At 33.1% G+C, this 24,968-nt stretch overlaps 2 protein-coding genes and 1 long non-coding RNA gene across 3 annotated transcripts in view; 2 read left to right on the top strand and 1 right to left on the bottom strand.

Annotated features, from left to right (window-relative positions):
- Window positions 1-24,968, bottom strand: part of LOC134685566 (uncharacterized) — a 55,391-nt gene that overhangs the window by 24,146 nt on the left and 6,277 nt on the right. The window lies entirely within an intron of this gene.
- Window positions 1,369-12,859, top strand: LOC134685541 (uncharacterized). Its single transcript, XM_063545318.1, has 9 exons — window positions 1,369-1,500; window positions 2,469-2,793; window positions 3,519-3,653; window positions 4,419-4,651; window positions 5,381-7,281; window positions 8,407-8,574; window positions 9,951-10,231; window positions 10,782-10,967; window positions 11,300-12,859. Exons 2-9 carry the CDS (start codon window positions 2,491-2,493, stop codon window positions 12,278-12,280), a joined length of 4,188 nt encoding a protein of 1,395 aa, XP_063401388.1. The 5' UTR covers window positions 1,369-1,500; window positions 2,469-2,490; the 3' UTR covers window positions 12,281-12,859.
- On the top strand, window positions 16,753-24,640 carry LOC134693743 (uncharacterized). Its single transcript, XM_063554648.1, has 8 exons — window positions 16,753-16,977; window positions 17,469-17,603; window positions 18,204-18,436; window positions 18,839-20,925; window positions 21,716-21,883; window positions 22,346-22,626; window positions 23,551-23,736; window positions 24,287-24,640. The coding sequence occupies exons 1-8, from the start codon at window positions 16,753-16,755 to the stop codon at window positions 24,638-24,640; spliced, it is 3,669 nt and encodes a 1,222-aa protein (XP_063410718.1).

The following is a 24,968-nucleotide window of genomic DNA, read 5'->3' as shown; positions in this document are numbered from 1 at the left end:
CTATACTTTCCGCTATATAGATGATATTTTTTTCACTAAATAATTTAAAATTTGGTGACTATTTGGAACGCATCTATCCCATCGTACTAGAGACAAAAGTATAAACAGAAACAGTTAAGTCGGCCTCATATCTTGACTTACATCTAGAAATTGACATTGAAGGTCGATTGAAAACAAAACTTTACCGCAAAAAAGATGATTTCAGCTTTCCAATTGTGAACTTTCAATTTCTTAGTAGCAACATTCCAGCAACACATGCATATGGGGTATATATCTCCCAATTGATACGATATTCCGTGCTTTCATTTCCTATCATGATTTTTCTTGGTAGAGGTGTTAAGCTATTAAACCAAGAGTTCCAAATGGTGAAGTTGAAATCATCCTTTCGTAAATTTTACGGACGCCATCACGAGTTGGTTGACCGTTATAGAATAACCGTTTCACAAATGATATCGGATATGTTCCTTACGTCGTAACTACAATCCCCTTCCCTTACACGAATGTGACCTACCGAATTAGACTATTTACCGGATTTGTTATCACATAAGCAACACGACGGGTGCCACATGTGGAGCAGGGTCTGCTTACCATTCCGGAGCACCTGAGATCACCCCAGTTTTTGGTGGGGTTCGTGTTGTTTATTCTTTAGTTTTCTATATTGTGTCACATGTACTATTGTTTGTCTGTTTGTCTTTTTCATTTTTAGCCATGGCGTTGTCAGTTTATTTTAGATTTATGTGTTTGCCTGTCCCTTTGGTATCTTTCGTCCCTCTTTTACAAACTTATATAAACATAAGGAGATGTGGTACGATAGTTAATGAGATAGCTATCCACCAGAGTTCATATGACAGCGATGTAAGAATTTATAGGTTAAGTACGGCCTTCAACGATACCATATGGGCGGCTTTAAAAGACCTCGTCCGGAGAAAATCACAAAACGAGAGCTTTAAGATTGTTCCAACATGTCGAAAAAAAACTATAGGTTGCAAAGTTGATATAAGGCAAATAGTGTCCATACCAGAATATAAAGTTAAATTGTCTGATACAGTATCAAATGGAAAATAAAAATGGGGAATATGTCAAAGAGACAACAACCCGAGCAAAGAGCAGAAATAGCCGAAGTCCAACATTGGGTCTTCATCGCAAAGAGAAAATCCCAAATTAAATCACTTTGATTTGATTGTTTAAATCAAATCCATTTTTTCAAACATAAATTAGAACGACCATACGTTTAAAGTACGAATATGAAAACGTTAGGAATGTAAAAATAAAAATATTGATTGTTCCACTAATCTCTATTAAATGCACTATGAATTTAACGGCTTAAATATTAGCTACGAGTTAATATTACAATAGAATAAGGGTATGTTGTTTTCAACGCTTAACGCTGATTTAAAATTTTGATCTTATAACACTAGCATGTACAGATCGAAATAACAAAATGGATACCCGTTTGAATTTATTATAATTTTTATAATTTGTGGAAATCATTGATAAGCGGTAAGTTTAAAACAAAACCAATTAATGTATCATCTAACACCAAATAATGTATGGAGCAATTAAAGCGACAGTAGTTTACTGATGTTGAAATATCATACTAAACACAAAATAAACTGCGAGAACTCCAAAAGGAGCAACACTGGTTGCGTTAAGAAGGTATGAGTCTTCTGTCATATATGCATCACCTATTGTGCGCATTGATACTCTTCGGCACAGATAAAAACGACTTTACTGGTATCTACAGATCAAATACAGCAAAGAGATGCCGCCAGTGAATAAATACACTGACACATGATATCAATCAACCAATTCCCGCCAGTGAATAAATACACTGACACATGATATCAATCAACCAATTCCCGCCAGTGAATAAATACACTGACACATGATATCAATCAACCAATTCATGATGGTGTAAGTAAATCTTACGTGGTGTCGATTTCAGTCGTTCTTCCACATATCTCGGTTTGAGCAGACTTTGTGTGAAAGGATCACACATATGATAATGAAGTCTAAATAGTGTGTTGATTTTATATTCAGGAACACTGTTTTTATTAATACAAACACAAAATAATGTGTTCAAAGCAAATATGATATTGCAAAGAGATATTATAGGGTTATTGCATGAATATTGGGGAATATTGTCCCGAGTAGAATTTTATATTGCACGAGCTTGCGAGTGCAATATATGTTCTACGAGGGACAATATTCCCCAATATTCATGCAATAACCCTTTTATTGTATAGCAATATAATATTTGAAAGTAAAAATTGGTTTAAACTGAGTTGTTTTCGTTGATGACGTCATTAATTTTGAAGACTTATTGCACTAGTGCAATAAAAGAATTTATTGCACGCTAACTTTTGGTTACTTTCTGTGGGAAATATTATATTGCTATACAATAATATAATATATTATATCGTCATTTGAAATATATAGTTATAATTTTTTTTTTCATCCGACGTCAGATTCTCAGAAATCCTTAGGGACATGGGGTCTAATGAATCGAAAAGTTCACAAAGTGTAACAGAGAACACACCCAATAATATCGCTCAGCCAGTAGAAAGCACTAGCGGAACTGCTCCAAGAGAGACAGATGCTAGGCAAATCAATGAAAGTATTCGTCAGAATAAAACTGTCAAAGGCAAAATATCAAATGACGCTAATAAACCCAAAGCCAATGGAAAACCAAAACTCCCAACGCATGTCGAGACAAATGAAGATGAAAGTTTACCAGAGACGGCCAACAAAAATGACGGTGATGAAAAAACTGTATCAAGCTATGCAGCAAAGGTACATTCATATAAATGATAGAACAAAGATATCAAATGAATCTTCGAACGTATTGTTTTCATTTTTTTAAGTCCTGGGTCAATACTTCAAATGGTATACAATCAGTTCCGAGAGTATCACCAGCTCAGTAGTCACTACTTCAGTACTGACATGATTATAAATAAACCTTTCTAGCTTTTGTAATTATAAAGAAACTCCCTCAGGCAAAATAAGCCATAGAAGGATTTGGCCGGTTCGATTTTTTATATTAAATAAGTGAGATTGCTCATGAACCATTGGGAAAACATAATACCTTGTTGGCAAGGATCGAATTATAATTGTGTAACTACACACATTTTTACACAATTGGTATCCTTTTGACAATTATAGCATTTGTTCTAAACCGGACACACTGGTACGCTACTCATTCAAAACATGAACAGTTGAACCTGCCTTTTAATAAAAAAAAAAATAATACTGATATCAAAAGTTTTACCTGAACTTAAACGATTTAAAAAAAAACCAAAGGATTACATACATAACGCACAGTTAAATTTGCTTTGTTCGTCAGCTTTTCGTTGTCAACTAACATTTATGTCTCTCCCAAAGGCATAGCTTGGACACATGGATCTCATTGTACAGAGTACATTCGGAAGTTGCAAAAAGACAATTCGAATCAAATATAATATGATCTACATTATACACATAATTATATATATATAAACTATAAAATTGTATTCAATTAGATAGATGAAAGACCAGGGGCATGGAAGAAATCTTTGAAGAAAGGGGAAATTCCAGAACCAATTCCACAGAAGCAGACAAAGCAGGTGTTTCTCCGTGGTATCAACTTTGATGTTGTTGATCGACACGCGCTAACGGTAATATAAGTTCTTGTCAATTTTAAAAGGAATAGGAAGCATTTCAAAGAACAGAATATCTTGACAAAAGGCATTTGTTCTTCAATGATAACTTTTTTTAAAAATTGTTCAGTCGTATGATCAAATTATCCGTATATTACGGAATTTCACAGTCTCCTAATCGCTCGTATCATTCCCAAACCCCAATTTTACAATGAAAACCACATAAATAACTGTATGCGTCATGATTGCAAAGCTAGTCGGTCATTCAAAGCGAAACGCAAACCCCCAATTAATATGACGATTCTGAAGCATCCGAGCACAAAACCACAATTACAACCAAAAACTCTAAATATCACCCTCATATTACTATGTGCTTGTCCTTAGCCAGGAAATTCATCAGTGTTTTTTATTCTTTGTTGCATCTAAATATATTTTGTCCTCAATCGAATTTCATGATGATGACAAATAAAGGCTGTTCAAACCTTGTAAATCTATGGACACAAAAAAAATTGGAGCAAACTTTGGTTGTTTTAGCATTTGTAAAGTCTTTCTATACAAATCCTTGATCACAGTTAAAAATAAAATCAGAGCAAGTTATCATGGTTTGACATAAAGTTACATACCTAGAATAATATAATTTGAATGAATTTCGTAATGGTTTCACTGTTATTTTTTTTCATTATTATGCAACTGCTTAACCAACTATATAATTTGATGACACTTATCCAAAAATTTGCAATTAATCACGACCAGAATTGTTTTTTTTATTTCATGTGAAATCAGGCACCCAAGTCTTTGTTAGAAGGTACATTCTGGGAACTTGTCCAGTATTTAACAGGTGATGACGTGTTTGACGACTTGGTTCGGGTGAGGGCGATCTATAGATGGATAACATCCTATGATGTACAGAATATGGAAATAGCTACCACACCAGTACCCGATACACCGCTAGAATACTTCAGTAAAATCCAATGTGATATGGGAAACCTTGCAAATCTTTTCTATATCTTATGCACGTAAGTAGTACATAAGAACATACATACATACCTTCAATATTATAGTTAATAAAAGAAATATATGTCTAAAGGTGTTGAATCATTATCAACAACAAAAAAACCGATGGATTCTGTAAAATTTAAAACAAACCAAGAACAAATCAAAGTTGAGAGAAACGACATATCTCAATGCATTATATCAAACTGTCCATTTTCTGCAAACACATTTATTTTTTCTTACAAATATACTGCATGAATCTAACCGCAAAAATAAGATAGAAGAAAAAAAAACCATCGGAATTGTCTTTAATTGTGTCATAGCTGTCCAAAATGTAAATCACTTTTATTGGAATACACACTCCGCAATCATCACCATAGCATATGATAAACATCGATGTTTCGGAACAATTGTCGATGTCATATATTCGATGTTGTAGAGAGTTGTCTTATTGGTACTACATACCACATTTTCTTATTAATATCAGAATAAGAAAAGAAAAAAAACGACCATTTAACATATAGCTTTGGAACACTTTAGACGAATATGAGTGTATTGAAAAGTTTAAACATTGAACAGATCAGTGGGGAGATATAACTTATAGTATTATGTTGTATGCTTGTACATGTTTCAGATGTTTAAAAACAATTGTAATGTTGCATCCAATAGTAATTAAACATAAAAGCTTAAATTGTTTGAAAATTAAACTTTTACTTAAAGAATACAGTACTAAAAATGTGATTTGTTAATAGAATGGCAGAAGTTCCTTGTAAAGTTATCGATGGAATAACAAAGAATGAAGATTACGATCTTGGAGAACCAGAAACTCCAGAATTGAAAGCACAATGGAATGCTGTTTTTGTCCAAAACGAATGGCGTCTTGTTGATATTTTCTGGGCTAAATGGTGTGTAAAACTAAACTCTGGTGAAGATGACGAATCACTTAGCACAAGGTCTATACAAAGAGTAGGTCATGATGATGATGCTGACGAAGAATATTTCTTCACAAATGCAGAAGACCTTATATGGACACATTATCCAGACGAAGACAAATGGCAGTTACTAAAGGACAATATGTCAAAAGTGGATTTTTTCAAAAGATTATACGTCCGAGAAAGATCCAGAGAAATGGGAGTAACATATCCACAAAATAATATATTGATAAAAGTAGTTGAAGGACAAGCTGAATTTAAACTTCATTTTCCACAATTAAGAGGACAAAACTATCATTTTAAGCACAACTTTATTAGAACAATTCCTGAGGGTGACACAACCAGGAAACTTGATAAAATTCTCCATCATTTCATTATGTTTGAACGACATGATGAAAGTATTCACTTTATGTTTAATATTCCGGTTCTTGGCAAGTTTCGTGTCAATGTATTTGCATGCGACCCTGGGACTGAAGGTTTAGAAAAGTTTGATTTAATATGTTCATTTGTAGTTTTATCCTCGCAGTTAGCAAAGGAATGTCTACCTTTACCTGACTATCCTAAACTAGGCTGGGGACCGAACAAAGTATCAAGACGATTAGGATTAGTTCCAATAACACATGAGGAATCAAGTATTTACACAGCAACAGGAATACTAGATATTGAGATCGAAGGAAGGCAAGAACTTAGATTAGAAATGAAATTACTCAATCCGTTTGTGGACAGTGCCAACATGTCAAAATACGCTATGCTCTATTGGAACCAAGGAAAATATATTGTTCGAACAAGATTGCCACACCAGGGAATCTACGGACTAAAGTTCTTTACAAGAAACACAGAGTCAATGGAACAAGAGAATGTTCTTAACTATCTAATACATTGCTCTATGAAAAAAGGAGAGGTACAGTGCCTTCCGAATATCGCCCAAGATAATCTTGGTCCACATTCTACCATCGAACGTTTAGGAATTGCAGCAAATATGCATGAAAATGGCTACATCATAGCAAAAGATGGACACACACATATAGATTTTATGACAAAGTCAGATGTTGATTTAGTAGGCGAGCTTCATTCAAATGATCCGTCAGCCGTTCCACGAATGAGAGTGAATCAATATAGAAAGAATCAAAAACAAGCATTCGCCATTGATGTTCCAGTGCGCGGAGAATACGCATTTAATGTCTATGCAATTAAGAAAGATGAACCAGAAAAATTAAACAATGCGTATGCCTTCCTTATAAATTCCCATGGTCGACACATAGAAGTTGGAACATTAAACAACAAAACATTGGAAAACAGCAAAAACTTCTGGAAGCATACAAAAGAAGTTAAAGCAGAATCAATAGTTACGACAGATACTGAAATATCTATCCCTGTACCAAGAGGTATCGATATACTCACAGCCTTTCTCCAGAAAGCTGACCGGTCTGAACCTCAGAATTCTCAATCTATACAAAGATATACAGAGAAAGGCATTGATATTTATAAGGTGACCTTAGAAGACCTTGGTGATTACATCTTTAATATTTTTCAACAGGAGAATAAGTTTCTACGTTTAGTCAGCAGATATATCATCACACGGAATGACAAAGAGGAAGAGTTAGAAGAAGACGCTAAAGAAGTCTTGCAAATTATAAAAGAAGAAAGAGAAAATGCCGGAACAGACGTTTCGGATCTGGAACGTCATATAAATGATAGTCGTCTCAAAAACTTTGTTGATGGTGAGTTTTAATCACACATCCAAAGTGTAATATTCACATATGAACCCCTGTAATATACATATTTTCATTTATATAAAAAAACTCAAATATGAAAACTAGTTCTGAATGACACTGACATTACTATCCACTAGGGACCAAACGAAATGGATTTAGGCAACAATTTGTCACCGGACAGCTTTTAACGATGAGCAAAATCCATACAGTATAAAAGTCATCTATAAAAGGCATGCTAAAATATATAAAATTAAAATAAAACAACACTGAATGAAACAACCAAAGCCCTCATTTATGACAAAAACATAAATAAACGAAAACAACTAGCTTTGTTGTTTATGTTTTTTCCACGTTATCATAACCGTTCTGCGTAAAACAAATGAATTCCAGGGAAGTACTAGTACATTAAATGGGGTAATTTTAGTTTAAGTCCATGTAGAAGACAAACAAACATTAAAGGTAAAACTACCAGTAATAGATGAATAATATCAGGAATGAGATAACTTTACAGCCATTTCCGTTACTGTTTGTAATATACATGTGTATGTCCGTCATGATGACTTTTTAGTTGTTTAATTTAGCTTAATATAATTATTTATTCTTGTAAACAATTGTCAAACAATAAAGGAAAGTTTTAACATACGGTTTTAAACACTTATGGGGTAAACACTCAGAAGGTTGATATACCGGTAAATTATAAGTGGTTTATAAATGGTTAGGTAAACAGCTTTTGGCACAATATTTTTTCAGAACGGTTTTTATTTATGTTTACAAATAAGACATTTTATGAATTTGTTTAGGAATTTTACTGACTGATCATGATTTCCGAAAAGTGACATGTTCAAGAGTTAAAGAGGTCGTTGCATTGGTTTTTTTTTTCTTTGGTTAAAATAAAGATACTCATCAACCAACTGTTGTATTTTATTTAAATAGTTTAGTTTACGTATTTAGGATCGGTGTTCAAGCATTTAAAAATAAGCAGCCATTTATTGAGTTATAAAATAGTGTGTTCCCATATAAAATTAATATTAAAAAAAAAAACCCACTTTGGGTCCAAAAAAAATATTGTTTTTTTGCAACAATTGTTGACCAAATCGTTTTGAAAATATATAAGCTAATTTATATTTACAGTTGATAAGAGGATAGAAGCAGCCCAGATGTTAACGGAAGCTTTAAAATCAAACGATCCGCAATTAATACGACAGGCTTTATCTGAGTACCAATACAACAAACCTGAAAAGGATGACGATCTGTTGAGAAATAGTAAGAAAAAGATCAGAAAGCTGGAAGCAAAGTATGGTATGTAAATTGATGTGAGGAGAACAAAGGAATAGTAACTCTTCTTATGATTAAAGAAAATTAATGGTTAACAAAAGCATTAAACATTATTTCGAAACATCAATAGCACTTTAACAAACATATAATATGTTGAAATATGTTCTTTGAAAAATTCATGCAAAATCATACTGTCTCGTTTTCTTTATTTATTGAGAGATTTCCATTAGACGATTGTTAAACTGGCACTATAATTATACATTAAACTGACACTTCATACTATAATAACAAAGCTTTTTTTTGCAAACTGATAGAAAAAAAAGAATGAAAAATCATATTCACACAAAAAATAAAGCATTACACCAATTTCAAAGTGTTCCATATATATAGTACTCAGCATTATACAATTTTCAGAAATTTCAACAAAATTGTTTTCCAGCTAAAGTGATTGCAACTTGGAAACATTTATTTTTTTTACTAGATTTTCCACTGTGTATTCGTGTATACTTCGTGATATTTTTCATGCGATATATAACATGTACAAAAACTATTTCTTGTCTATACTTCTTATTAGTATTGAAATATAATTCGCAAGGTACAATGTTTTCATATGATATTTACAACGTAGAAATGTTTAAAACTGACAGATTTTTTATTACTTAAGGTATTTAAATTGTGTGTCCTTCAATATAATAATATTTCATATTTTAATCTAAAAGTAAAACGTAGCAATTAGATAAAATCGATATATGTTAAAGTTGTAAAGTGAGCATTTAAAATTTTCAGAGAGAAATCAATTTTATTTTGTGTATTTGATATCCTTGTTTAATATTTAATAAATGCTAAATCTAAGGTAAGTGCATTTTTATTTTTTTCTTTAAAAAAAATATTGAGTACCATTTTAAGTAAATACACAAAAATAAGGATCTTTGTTATGATTGCCAATGAGACAACTATCTACCAAAATTGAAATAAAGTGGATGTAAGCCATAATAGCCAAAAATTGTCAAAGGAACAAACTATTGATGTACGAGTTAATAAATGGAACGAAGTTTAGTTATCATTAGGAAATAAAACAAAACCTCTAGAGCATGTTTGTTACAGCAGTATAAAAACGTGTAGTGTTTACAGAAGTTTAAAAACATTAATACCAGAACGCGTATTCAACTGGCGCAGTAGAAAGGTTTATTCAAAATACGTCATCAAAAGAAAATATGACTGTATAAAAGAGTTCAACATTAGTACTGTGAGAATATCTTTCCAGAATTAATGTACTTGATAAGATTTGATGCATGACCATTGTTACCCATTTGTTTATCCATTACAATGTCACTTGCGATGTAAAAATCACTTAGAAAATATTGTTTAATTTGACATAATAAATCTTATACATATTACAGATTTACTTAGAGCTTTTAAAGCAAGAGAGTTGACCAATCTTGACCGAGCCATAGTAGTGGCATCAGCTATTAATGAAGATAGATCATTCGACCAACAGCTGATACATGCAAAACGACTAAGAGATAGACTAGCTGCAATGCGAACTATGCAAGACATGGCCAGAAATACAGACAATAGGGTAGTTGGTGAAATAAGACAGTATAACACGCCACCTAACGGTGTCCACCAGACTATCATGGCTGCTTTGATGTTGATGGGATATGATCCTTCTGAAGTGAAGGTATGCCCTTTATATGTCGTTTTAATCCGCTAGATCCTCTTTAAAATGTTCGTCTCTTTCCACCTTTCCAGAAATAATGTCATTTCTATTCACATTTGTTGTCAATATTTCACACAAAGAGTTCGATCTTCTCTTTTTATCTCCCTCTCTGTAACGAGTAAATGCCTCTCTGGCAATCAATCTGAAAACAGTACATGTAATCGACGTACATTTTAAATTCATGGAAACTATCATGATCATTCTCATTTCTCTAAGAAAGCCGAAACTAAAGTGGATTGAATCAATTACAACATTATCTCAGACTATTGATCTTTGGTGGTATAATATGTATCTATATAAGATTCGAAGTCACCAATTTTATGGAGTACATAATGTCAATTAATCCATCAGCTATCTTTAACAGAGAATGTTAGGATGTTTAATTATTTGTTTTATAATGATAGCTAACATCTGTATACGTCAGATAAATTTGAAACATGTAAAAATTAGAAAAAAAAAGAAAGCTATAGATTAATTCAAAACATAAATAGTTGTTTTATATCATTTTCAGACATGGAAAAATTGTCAAAAGATATTAGGGCTACATGGTGAAAAGTCTTTCTTGACACAAATGTCAAAGTTTGACCCTAAAGATGTCAACTTAACTCTTGCGGTGGAAGCCAAAAAAGTAATAGAACCATATACAGCCGAACAGATACATTCCGAAAGTCATGAAGCGGCTTCTGTGTTTATTTGGGTAGGTGATTTTTTCATGTCGTTTGAAAAGGTTTGAGTCCTAACGGTAAAGTAAGATATGACATTCATTCATAAACTTATTGAAGCACGTAGGTAGTTTCATTTTCTTAACCCTTGTTATTCTCTTCTCTTTATGTATAAGATAATTTGATAACATATTTTCTAGCCTGTTTCAACCTGTATAACGTCACTTGTTGCAAACTTCCGCTTAGGGTATAAAATATTCTATATTCTAGTTATTCTTAAAGATTTTGTTTTTTTTAACATTTTGATATGCTTACATTTTAGTCCACATCGTTGAGATATAAAATGTAATTTTTCTCCTAATTTCAGGCTGAAAATATGATAAAAGAAATAGAATCAAACGCCGGAACTCTGGGTGTTGATAAAATGGTCCCTGAACACAATCGGGCTAAAACTGAAATAGAAAAACCAGTAAAAATTGTTCCACAAGCGGAATCTCCAGCTCCATCAAAAAGCAAAAAAGAAAAACCGACACTTGTTACACTTGATTCATTATTTATGGAATCTCCTGTTCCGCCACAATCTCAAACAAAGGTTAAGGACCAGAAAAAACAGGCTGCAAAGAATCAACAGCAGCCACCTCAAAAACGGCCATCAGAATCGGACAACAAACTAAACGGTAAAAGAACAAATCCAAAGGTTAACACGAAGGCAAATGAAACTATTCAAAGCACAGATTCCAAACAGAAAAATAAAAGCCAAGACAAAAACAATAATACTGCTAAACCAGTACCGAAAAAGGCAAATAACCAGGTTGAAGTTGCTAAAAATAACAAGAAACCAACAGAGGTTACACAAAAAGATAAGAGTGTACAAGGTGCAAAAGTCCTTGAAAAGGTACCGGTAGAAGAAGTGATACAGGATAAAGATGTTAAGAAACCAAAGACTAATTACATTTCTAAGAATGTGAAATCATTCAAACCAAAAACCGAAGAGGAAGAAGATGACAAAATAAGTTCGTATTTGTCAAATTATAAAAAGAAACATACGAATGACAATGATGATGACGATAGAAACTCTATCGATGGACATTTAAGTATTCCAGAGAACACTGGAAAGCCGAAACAGCTTCTCGGTGGAGGTTACCATGGCAAAAATCCTGTAGCCGAAAATCCCTACAATAAATATGTTTATGACTTCGACCCTCTTGACGCACTAGACCATGAAGACAGTCCAGAACCTGAACCGGAAGTTGTCAATAAAAAAGGGTATAAAGGAATTTTCAACAGACGTAAAGAAGACAAAGGAGCGAATGAAAAGCTTTGGGCAACCAGTATCAAGGCTAAATAATAGTTTTTCACTTCTATGGACAACTTGTGTTTAGGCTTTGTTGCAGTATAATACTATCTAATAACGGTATTAAGCATGATAACTTTCAAGAAGTAAAACATTCTCAGTAATTTCCATTTACTTTATTATTTGAATGTATTTTTTCGATCAAAAACGTACTGAGTATATATCCTCATATTTTGTACAGCAACATAATACAGTTAATTTATCTGAATTTATGTCGAATACACAAAAAACAGTCCTCCTGGCTAGTGACTTCTGTAACCCGTCTCCTTGTTTTGTATATATTGTTGTTATCTCTGTATGATGTAATCCATTTGCTTTATGAGAAAACAGATATATAATTAATATGAACAAAACCTACCGATAGGATCATAATACACATTTTTTGGAGTTTATCTCGAGTTCATAAAGTTTCAGACTCTCTATTATCTGTACATGATTCATTCGTTGTATTTGTCTAGAGTTTCGCCGGTCGGTGTTGATGTTATTGTTATCGTTGTGTTGTTATGTCATTGACCTCTATTTTAAAGTAAATTGTACATGAATATGCAATAAACAAAAGTTCGAAATGTTAAATGTAAATTAGATCATTCATAAAATTTAAAAAAAAAAGTCTTAAAATTTTCATTTACATCATATGACGTTAAAAATCATCAAAAAGTTCAAAGACAACCGTTTAAGAACTAACAAAATTCATCTTCAAACTGTTGAACAATTTTCAATCTTAGTATTTTGTATATACTATTTTGCATTGTTATGTGTGTAGTTTTATTGGAACCGTTACAGTTCTCGTCCATGAGAGACCGTCAGACGTGGAAGTAGCCAACTAAACCATAAGGCGTTCAACAAGAGCTAAACAAACCCCGCTATTTAAATCATAAAAAAATAATCGAATTAACAAAATGTAAAAGAATTGACACGACAAAAACCAACAGCATGATTTTGAAAGAAAACAAACAATGAAATAGAAAACAATTTTTAAAGACAACAAGCAGACATTGGAACAGGTACATAATCAGTATGGCAGTGTTAAACATGTATAGTATGCGTTCGATTAAATCTTAAACTGGTACAGTGGGTATACTACCACAAAAATGGAACAAAACGTAAACTCCTAAGTCATCTGTCGACCTTATCCTTAGTATATAACTTAACATATAGTGGTATAGACACTTGTATTAGTGTTTTGCTCTCTACGTGATTCCCCCCTGGTTTTCACTGATTTGATTAACTTCTCAGTAAAGATGGAACAATACATTTAAAGATTGAATACTGGAAGATCTTTCTTGAAAAAAAATCAAAAACATTAAATAATACTATATTATATACTTAGTAATAGATATAGGAAGATGTGGTATGAGTGTCACTGAGACAACTCTCCATCCAAATAACAATTTATAAAAGTAAACCATTATAGCCTTTTAGGTCAAGGTATATGGCATTGAACATGGAACTTTGGCTCACACCGAACAGCAAGCTATAAAAGACCCCAAAAAATTACTAGTATAAAACTATTCAAACGGGAAAACCATCGGTCTAATTTATTAAAACGAAAAACGAGAAACACTTATGAACCACATAAGATTATATCAGTAAATTTTCACAGAAATGATTATCTTATTAATTAAGGATTTTCACTTTGGTTCGGAAGTCTTTTTCTTCTATGCCTACAAAGACCGAGGAGATTTGGTATGATTTCAAATGAGACATCTATCCACCAGAGACCTAAAATACATAAGAATAGGCATCCACTTTACGACCATAAACAATGAGAAAAACCTTAGTATATCGCAAAATAAACTAGTATAATAAACGTTTACAGTGGCAATTTAAAATTTAAGTTTAGATCCCTAAAATCAGTAGCTTCCTAATATTTGGCAACCATGTAAAACAAATTAACATATAATGTGCAAACTCTACAGGCAAACCTTCCTTTATAACCCCTTCTCTTTTTTATGTTTTTTGGTTCCGTCAACAGGGGACTGTTTAAAATTTCCTCTCTTAAATAACAATTTAACTGTTGCGACATATTGCATTGATCGATTGGCTTTTGTTTGCTGAATGTCCAGTGGCAAATATTTCATGTCACATACTTACCGTCTTAAAAATATGTCGACGTACAGCACATGTATTAAAGTGCGGGAAAATGTGTCTAACACTGGTTAAAATGTAGGGTTGTTCTTTAACGTCGTTTATTGGTCATGTCAATTCTTGGCACTTTCACAACCACATATCATTAGATAAGGCCTCCAAATTATCACCGAACATGGCAACGTCTCAAGACCAAGATGTGAAGAAGAACAAATATGGTATAATAATATATAAACATTAAAAGTCATTCTAGTGTTCGTAAACCTTCAGTATCGATGGTTTCAAATTACTACGAGCTTTTATATTCATGATTATGTATAGAATGTAAACAATGACAAACAAGAGGCTCTCAAGAGCCTGAATCGCTCACCTTAATTTTTTTGGTTTAATCTCTCATCAATGATTATTTTGGCTTTTCAATTTATTTAAATGTTCTTTGAATCATCCTTTTTTCTTCAAAAGCAAAAAAAAAAAAATGTTCTCCTATGTTCTATTTTAGCCATAGGAGCTATGTTTCTTGACATGCAAGGAAATAAAATATAAATTTATACTAGATACTCTGAAACTCATTTAGCCTAAGTTTGGCTGAAATTGATACAGCAGTTTTCAAAGTAAGTCAACATGATGAACAAATTGTGAAAAAAATCTTTAAAGGGCAATAACTCCTTAAGGGGTCAATTGACAATTTTGGTCAATTTGACTTATTTGTAGATCTTACTTTGCTTAACATTTTTGCTTTAAACAGTTTATCTGTATCTATAATAATATTCAAGATAATGACCAAAAACTGCAAAATTTCCTTAAAATTACCAATTAAGTGGAAGCAACCCAACAATGGTTTGTTGATTTATCTGAAAATTTCAGGGCTAATAGATCTTGACCTAATGAACATTTTTACCCCATGTCAGATTTGCTCTAAATGCTTTCGTTTTTGAGATATAAGCCAAAAACTGCATTTGACCCCTATGTTCTATTTTAAGTAACGGCGGCCATGTTTTTTGACGGATCAAAAACCGAAGCACAAACTTTGTGCAGAATAATCTAAGGAACAATCATGCTAAGTTTCATTCAAATCCATTCAGTAGTTTCAGAGGAGAGGATGTTTGAAAAATTGTTAACGACGACGACGACGACGACGACGGACGCCAAGTGATGAGAAAAGCTCACATGGCCTTTAAGGCCAGGTGAGCTAAAAAGTGTTTTATAATGTTAATCAAAATACTTTAATCAACTTCCATAAAGTCTGAACCAAGAAGCTTAACTTTTGATTACAAAAAACTCAATGTTTAGAACATTTCAAGCTGTACTATTTGTGACTCATCAGATGGGCATTTTCTTAAAAATAACTTTGTTACTTCAGTGGTGCTCAATACAAAAATAGTTAAGAATTTTACCCCAAAACAAACACCGAGTTCAAAATAAGTGCCGAAAGTAGAACGAAAATCAACTTAGATGTGGAAAGTTTGCAATGAAAATGTGACTTTATTTAAGAAAAGAATTTTAAGTTTATTTCACAATATTTTTCAAATAATGCGTATTTCAGTTGTTATTGGCATTGAACTAGCTTTCAGTAATTGGAGTACTTTCAGATCTGATGAGTAAATCATTGTTCGACTGATTTTATACATGTAGTTTGTTCTATTGTAGTTCTGTTACAATACTGTCCCAGGAAAAAGGAGGGTTGAGCGCCCGCTTAAATGTTTAACCCCGCAACATCTGTCTGTATGCGCCTTTCCCAAGTCAGGAGCCTGTTAATCATTGGTTGTCGTTTATTGCTATGTAACATATTTGTTGTCCGTTCATTACAGAAATTAAAACGTTAGTTTTCTCGTTTAATTGTTTTACATTTGTTAATTAGGGGGCCTTTTAGCTGACTAATATGCAGTATAGACTTTGCTCGTTATTGAAGGCCGTACGGTAACCTTTAATTGTTCATTTCTGTGTCATCTTGTCTCTTGTTAAGATTTGTCTCATTGGCAATCATACCACATCTTCTTTTTTTATGTAAAACATAAACATGTTATGTCCTTCAAGTTGTATACCAAACCAGGAAAATCTGAAGAAAATTCAGTTATCAGAAGTACGTGAAAATATCTAAATGAGAACATGCTATGCAGTATATACATTCTGTGATTGTTTTAAAATAAATAAATGAAAATAGGCCAAACTTAAGCCGTTTATATTATAAACCTCTAGCACATATGAAATATACAAATTCCATCTTAACCGATTAATCTTTAATCTTTTAATCAGGTTACAAGAGCAAAAGTGCATTCTACAATATATATTCAATTATTATTAGACAAACCGCTTCGTTTATTGTGTTAAATCGAACGTAATTATGTAACTAATATGTGACTTGACTTACGGTTGGAATAATGGGGAGTTCATCATCATCTCCTGATAATAAATCTCAGCAAGTTATTAAAAATAAAGTGAAATTTGTAACCAAACCACAGCATGGCAGAAATAAGCAGATACTAAATAAGACAAATGCGAGGGCACAAAATGGCGGGATCAAGAAAACAAAGGAGGATAAAACCAAACCAAAAGACGGTATCTTGAAGAAGCATGTGGGCACTTCTAAACCAAATACGAAAAAGGTATATATGATCATACTTTATCTTATTTCTAAGCTTTCTATACACTTTTATACTTAATAGATCTGATCGGCTAGAAAAGACATCTGGCCACCTCGCTGGAGTTTTTGTTGCTCTCAACATTACATACCTTTTCACTTGATCATATCTTAAACTAACGATGATTTATACTTTCTGAAAACATAGGAGGTCAAAGCTAGGATCAGCAAAATGTTTAATAAAATTAATAATGGAAACGGGAATTTGTCAAAGATATAACAACCCAATCAAAGAGCAAAAAAAAAAAAAAAAAAAAAACAACAAAAAAATCAACGAATCTTCAACACAGCGATAAAATACATGACTATGTCATTTAGTTCAGATGATTATTCAATGATCTTTTTTTAAAATAGAAAATATTATCGATAAAATGCATACTAAAATTTGAAAAACTGACACACTTGGAATAGAATATAAATACATTTTGATTCTATTGACGTTTTATTTTCCTGCAGTTGATTGGTACCAAACCAAAACCCAAGAAGAAATTAAAACGAGGCGAACCGCCACCACCATCACCTCCAAAGTCAACCAAGGAAGAATTAATTGAAGATCTGAATTTTACCATAATTGATGAGCATGCTTTTAATGTAAGACAACTCAGCATACTCTATTTACTATATAAATACCAGTTACATATTATGCTCAATACAAAAATAACCATTCAATTCAACTCTTTTAGGAAAATACATACATTATAAAAATAATGTATTGATGCTTCACGATCTAACTATGACTGCAATGGGTTCTAACTGGACGGCGTATTTATTCATAAATCAAAACTATTTGTTGAGGGATGAACATTTACATTTTTTTTAAAACCGAGATTGATCTGATCACTTTAAAAAAGTGAAAAATCCCTCGAGTTGCCCCTATGTCATAACGTAATTACTTATTCGTGTTTTTAGATATTGTCTACACCAAAATAATTTATCTGCATCAACTTTACCGAGAAAAAAACCCCGAAAGAATTCATGTCAGATGAGTAAAGTCAAGCATCAAACTCTAAAAACTCAGATGAAATCGGCATTTAACACTAAGAGTCATATGAACCCGAAAAAGATTGTCAACAGGACAAGGTTATCCTGCTCACTTTAAATTTCGGTAACAATATTTTATAATCTATGATATTCAATATAAGATGAGATATAAATAAAGCCAAACAATATAGTTTTCTTCTTTGTAAACAGGCACCGAATGAATTATTGCTAAAGTCTTATTGGGATCTGGTAAAATATTTAACAGATGACGATACATGGGAGGATCTGTGGAAAGTACGCTCTATTTACAAATGGATCACTTCATACAATATAAAAAGTTTACCCATCGACTTCATCCCACCACCTAACTCACCGTTGGAATATTTCTCTAAAATACAGTGTGATATGGGAAACTATGCCAATCTTTTCTATGTTTTATGCCAGTAAGTATTCTTCTAGTACTAAATATTCGAGTGATTTTATTTAAACCAACGATTCTAATGTAACCGAATTAATAATGCAAAAAAAAAAGTGAGATTAAAAAAAATGATCAAGAAAGAGATAACAATTATATTTGAAGTTTTGTATGTTTATAATATTTTGCTGGTTCAGGGAAGTACGTTCGTACAAAATCTATGTCGGCATTAACTTTATCAAATAAAATTTGCGGCATTGTAACAAAACTGTCTATCTACTTCATGAATGCATAGCGCTAAATAGCATTTTAATTACAAGTTGAAAAAAAATATTAAATCTTGAACGTGTATTACTTAGATTCTTTGATATCTTTATTTGTGAAGTTTTTGACATTTTCCCGATTCTTCTGAAAGTAAGATGTATTCCAGGTTGGCAGACGTACCATGCGTTATCATTGACGGTATTGCAAAAAGCTCAGCGTTTAAGATTGGTGAAAAAATTAACAAAAGAAGAACAAAGGCACAATGGAATGCCGTTTTAATCGATGGTGAATGGCGGCTTGTAGATTTGTTTTGGGCATCCACTTGTGTTGAATTGAACTCAGGCGAGGCGAAAAAGATTGCTATAAATAAGAACAGTTATGATAAAAACCAAGATGACGAAATGGATGTTAAATCTCCTGTACCTTTCCTTGTAAACGGAAAAGAAATGGTACCTGACAAAGGCCCAGAGGACAACCGTACGGAAAATAGACTGGAAAATGGTGATATCAAAAGCAACAAAGATAATTCTGAACAAAATAAAAGTGAAACAGTCAAGCCGAAAGTAAAACGAAAGAAATTAGATATGAAAAAATTCAAACAAATGAAACATACTGAAGATGCCGATGACTGTTATTTCCTGACTGATCCACGTGACCTTCTTTGGACACATTTACCTGACGACGAAGACTGGCAACTTGTTGAAAAACAACTACCGTTTCTTGAATTTGAGAAAAGAGTTTATGTCAGAGAAAGATTGTATGAACTCGGAATTGGATTCGAAGGAAAACACAACGTTCAGTGCAAACACAAAACAAAACAAGGAAAAGTTTCCTTAGATTTGAAGCTTCCACGGCGTTGGGCAGCAAAACTTGGGTTCAGATATAATTTTTATCGATCAAAGTCGACCGCATTTTGTAAAGAAGACGACGACGGATCATTGGAACATTGTGTCGAATGGGAGGTTAAAGGTGACATTCTAGAGATAGATATCAATATTCCTGTATATGGTCAATTCAGATTAGATCTTTTTGCTAAAAATCCTTTGTTTCGAGCAGTGAGAGAATTTGACCTCATATGTTCTTACATAGTATACAGTCCAATGCCGCCAAGAATAGAGATCCCGCTTCCGGATCACCCGGAACTTGGCTGGGGTCAGAACAAACAATCAGACAAGGTTGGTTTAAAACCAATTAGTCATAAATTGTCTAAAATTAGTACAGACAATGGACACTTGGAGCTAAAATTCCAGGGTCAAAAGAATTTAAACTTAAATGTGAGGTTAAAACACAGAATATTGGACGAAGGAACATTGTCTCAATATTCTACACTACGTTGGCATGACGGCGAGTACATTTTAAATTTAAGGCTACCTAAAGATGGTTATTACGCAATGAAACTGTACGGAAAGACAACAGAACCAGGCAAGTCTAATCTATTGAATTATCTCATTCGGTGCAGATGTAAGAAGCCGAACGACGAACCGTTTCCGATTCTTAGTCAAACTATGCTGGGTGAAGCGGTTTTGGCAAAAAGTTTGGGTATTAGAGTTCTAGATAAAGAAAATGGAATTGCTACCGCTGGTAAGGGAAGGGGTAAAATACATTTCTGTTCCGAGATGATGAGTGATTCTTTAATGTATGAAATACACTCAAATGATCCCGAGGCCATGAAGCGGGTGAATTTGATTATAAAAAATGAACATGGAATAGAAAGCGTCCATTATATATTACCAGTTGCCGGAGAATATTTCTTCTCTGTTTACACACACAAGGACAATGATATAACCAAGCTGTACACTGTATATACTTCATTGATTCACTCAACGGGCAGTATTGGTGATAGTGTTTTCTCTCCACGTTTAGCAATTGGGGACAATAAAGGATTTTGGCATGGAAAACATATAATTCCCATTGAGACAATAGAGGCAATAGAAAAAGAAGTGTACCTACCTTACCCGGAATCTCCATATGAATTAGTTGCTTATTTAGATACAAATCAAGGAAATGGTCCTCAGAAAACAAGTGCCATTGAAAAAGTCATTGTTGATGACGAGGTTTTGTTCAAAGTTACAGTACCAGATGTCAATTACTGTGCAGTGAACGTATTTCAGAGAAATGATGGAAACCTCATCAAAACAATTAACAAATATTTTATAACTACCGCCACAGAGGAAAGTTCTAATGAAGATGTGATGGAGGAGGACTTTCCTCTCTACTCCAAAACACCGGATCTAGACCAAGATGACATAAACGGTAAGCTATTAATTATGATAAACCACAATGAAGAATCTGCAAACTGTTTTATTTTTGTATTTTCGCTAAAGTTTGAGATTTTTTACAACCAATAATTCAGCCTAATCATGATGTTCAATGACACCCCCCCTTTAATAAAATTGAGATTACAAAGTGTGGGGTTCAGAAAGATAAAACAACATCCAAATCTTACTGGCTGTTGTTTCATTGACGTATATCTTACATTTGATTTTATTCATTGTTCTGATTAAATATAGTACAAAAGTAAAGAAGACTTGACATGGATGCTTGATGTGTAAGCTCTTGAATAATGACTTGAAAACCAAAACTGCGAGTTAACTGATTTTGACTTTAAATGGCGAAACTTGATGATCGGCATCAAAGTAACTTGGCAGCACGTGGGGATGACATTTAGCAATTTTTGGGCCAAATAGGTAGACTTTTGAGGATTTAATTAAGTGAAATCACAACCGGCAGCAAAGCGAATGATTCTGTTAGCTAAGGAAGTACTGTGGTAATTGAGGAGCTGGAAATTCGTAATTTTGAAGTAAAAGCGGTAGATGTATTTCTATTGTTTCCTTTATATGTGAACATCAAACACTTTAACAACTAAAGCTTAGGTCAAAACGAACTGGCATCAAAACTATTTTGAGCAAAATTTTCAAAACCATACATAAACAATACATGATCTTCTTAGATTGGATACAATCAACGGTTGCAATGACTAATCGAATGGACTAAAGTATACAATATACACTGAATGAATAAAAACACATTTTATTAACTTCAGAAAAACGAAAAGAGTATATGAGAAAGAAAATGAGGGAGGCAGAATACTATAAAGACCCGGAAGTTCTGAATAATCTAATATACAAATACGAAGATCAGAACCCAGATATCGACGACTCTATGTTAATAAATGTCAAACGAATGGCTAAGAAACTTGAAGCAAGGCAAGGTAAGTTATAAATCTTTAACAGCCATTTTCAAGAATAAATTCTTTTATTTCACAAATCATAAACTTACTATCACATTTTCCAAGTAAACATCGTGGTTTTTGTTTTGGATTTTTTTATTTTTTGAGAGATTCTTTTAATAGCTTTTATAAAATAAGATGCATATGTTAAATGTAGTTCCTAATATGAATTTTAATATTGTTCATTATATACTTTGATTTATATAATAGATGATGGATGGTCTTCCTTTTGGCTTCCATAAAAGACTTTCAGAGCTTGGTCACATTTGTTTTGGCAGTTGAAATTGTTTACGAAAAGACACAAGTTAGCGCTCAAATTAGTCGATTTAATGAAATAAGAGTGATGTTTGGATCAGAACAAAAATATTAAGATTTCTAAAATACTGCGTGTTCATTTATATAAATATATACAATTTAATATATTTTTCAATCTTCACCTACTAGTGCTTCTTGATGCCTATGAATCTAGAAACATACAAGATGTAGAGAGAGGGATTGCATTGGCTCAGATAGCTGACGTCGATGGGTCACTTCAGTTTGAAGTCATGCATGCAAAGCGATTACTAAACAGACTTAAAATGATACATAGAATAAGAGAGACTATCATGGATGCTGACGGCAAGGCTATAGGGGAAGGTAGAAAGTATGCCAACCCACCCAAACCTGTAAAACACTCGCTAATGGCAACACTGGTCTTACTGGGATTCCCGTCATATGTTGTAGAGGTAAGATTTGAAGCGTTCTGGTTTGCCAAAAGTATCAATAGAAATATGACAGAAAACCAAGCGATATGGGGTATCCATTTATGATGACACTAAATCAGTACAGGATGTATAAAAATCACACAAAATATGCATTTATATGTATACATATATATTATGTACATGTACTTGAATGACTAAAATATTTTGAGGAGATACCGAGGGATCAAATGAAATTCTTAAATCGAAAATAAAAAGACAACACCATGACCATAGGTAAAAACACAAATAAGCATCAAATCACTAAACATAGTACGGAAAACTAAAGATTAAGCAACACGAACCCGACAAAACACCTGAGGAGAACGAACGCAGGTGCTCCTGAATTGTATGCCGCAGTTTGATTCGTCGTTGTTACGTCATCCCGGTCAACAAATTGGACTCTTTTTAAGTACTAGTAGTATAGAAATTTGTTACTAAGCATTTTAACAATTTATTTTAATACATGTACATTCAATATAAATATAAAAAGATAGATAGAGCACAAGTCTTGATCAAATCGAAAATCGAAAAGCAGACGGAAAACGAAGAAGTATGAAAAGAGATGGAAGGTAATATCTGCAAAGAAATACATCTGTGCAGCTGAAGCACACCTCCTGTTGCGGGATCTTCTCGTTGTGTTGAAGACCCATTAGTGGCATTCGGCCCTTTCTTATTCTTTAGTCGGGTTGCTGTCTCTTTGACACGTTCCCCATTTCCATTCTCAATTTTATGAAGATAAAAACAATGTTTGCACATTTAGTTTTTAATAAGGATTATATAAGATTGGCAACACTACACCCTCTAATTGTTCGTTAGTTTACAATTCAAAAAAATGAACATGGTCAAGGTAACTATGTGTTCATGGTTGCGTATAAAATGCCCTGTAACAATTTTTTTTCTATTTAGGATTGGTCGACTACCCAAGGTATTTTATGGAAAATGGACAATGACTCTATCCAAAATAAGATGGCAAGATTTGATCCTTCAATGTGTCCACTTGAATTCGCACTTGATGCCAAAAAATATACCGACCAGTATTCCTTGGACTTTATCAAGACCGTGAGTCCACTTGGCACTGCTTTTTATGTCTGGGTATGTACAAAGCCGAGTATACAATAATTTGGGGACGTGTAACTAAATCGTTCTGAAATCATATCGTAGCGTTGTATAGCGCTGATAAGACATTACATATGTATATCAAATTATAAACTACAAAAATTTAATATTGATTCGGAATGTGAATTTTTACAAAATATTAGTTTCACATTAGGTTTAATTTGTTCAATTATTTTCTAGAAACAAATAAAAGCAATTTCCATGAAATAACTCTATAACTTGCACCGTTGCTGTGACATTTCCAACTTGACAAAATCACTAAAACCTACATGTCATAATCCTTGATTTTTGTCTGTTTTCAACTGCTGTGTGGTTACACGCACATAAATCACGTACATGTATTGTTTTTGTTAATTTTAAAAGTGTACATATGCATAACAGAAAAGAAATAAAACAAACCAAACAAGGCTACAGTGGTAGAAAATCTGTTCAGAACTCTATTCAATCTTTTTAATTAATTATGTCAAAGAAATTATTCAGACATCTGAGTTTTTCTGTAACTAACTTAACATTTTCGTTTCCACAGACAACACAAATGATCAGAGAAATTGAGTCGATGGCTGGAACACTAGGTGGTTACAGTGACGTTTACCATGACAACGATGTAGAATCACAAAATTATAGCGACAAAGAAAACTCGAACAGGGAACCAGTGACTACAGGAGTAGATACCCCATTCGACGGACCGGAAATGCCTCCTGTTAACCATCCACCAACCGACAGGTCACATCGATTCAAGGGACCGGAAATGCCCCCTGTTAACAATCCACCAACCGATAGTTCACATCGCATTGATAACTTTAATGGAAATAGGAAACAGCCAGAAACTCATACAGGACATACATTTGTACGGGTTACGCCTACTGGAGAAACTCATTAATGCTTTCATTTATTTCGGATTATATCATTTGTTATGTTATTTGTTTGTATGTATGAATAAACATATTAGAGTAAAAGTTAAGGTAGCGCTATAGTCTGAGTTATGTAAATGGCAGTGGTTGTTTTTAAAGCAATGTACATTTAGGAGACTACTGTATTGTATTTTTAGCTCCGATGGCATCAATTGTGGATTTGATTGTCACAAATTAACTTTACTGGCGACGCGTTAGCGGAGACAATAAACGGGTATTTGCGACCATCAAATCCCCAATTGATGCCGTCGGAGCTTAAAATACAATATTGTTATCTCTATACTAATGAAATTGACA

This window comes from Mytilus trossulus, chromosome 1 (genome assembly GCF_036588685.1).
Source record: "Mytilus trossulus isolate FHL-02 chromosome 1, PNRI_Mtr1.1.1.hap1, whole genome shotgun sequence".
Lineage (NCBI taxonomy): Eukaryota > Metazoa > Mollusca > Bivalvia > Mytilida > Mytilidae > Mytilus > Mytilus trossulus.
This window is presented reverse-complemented; position numbering and strand designations above follow the sequence as displayed.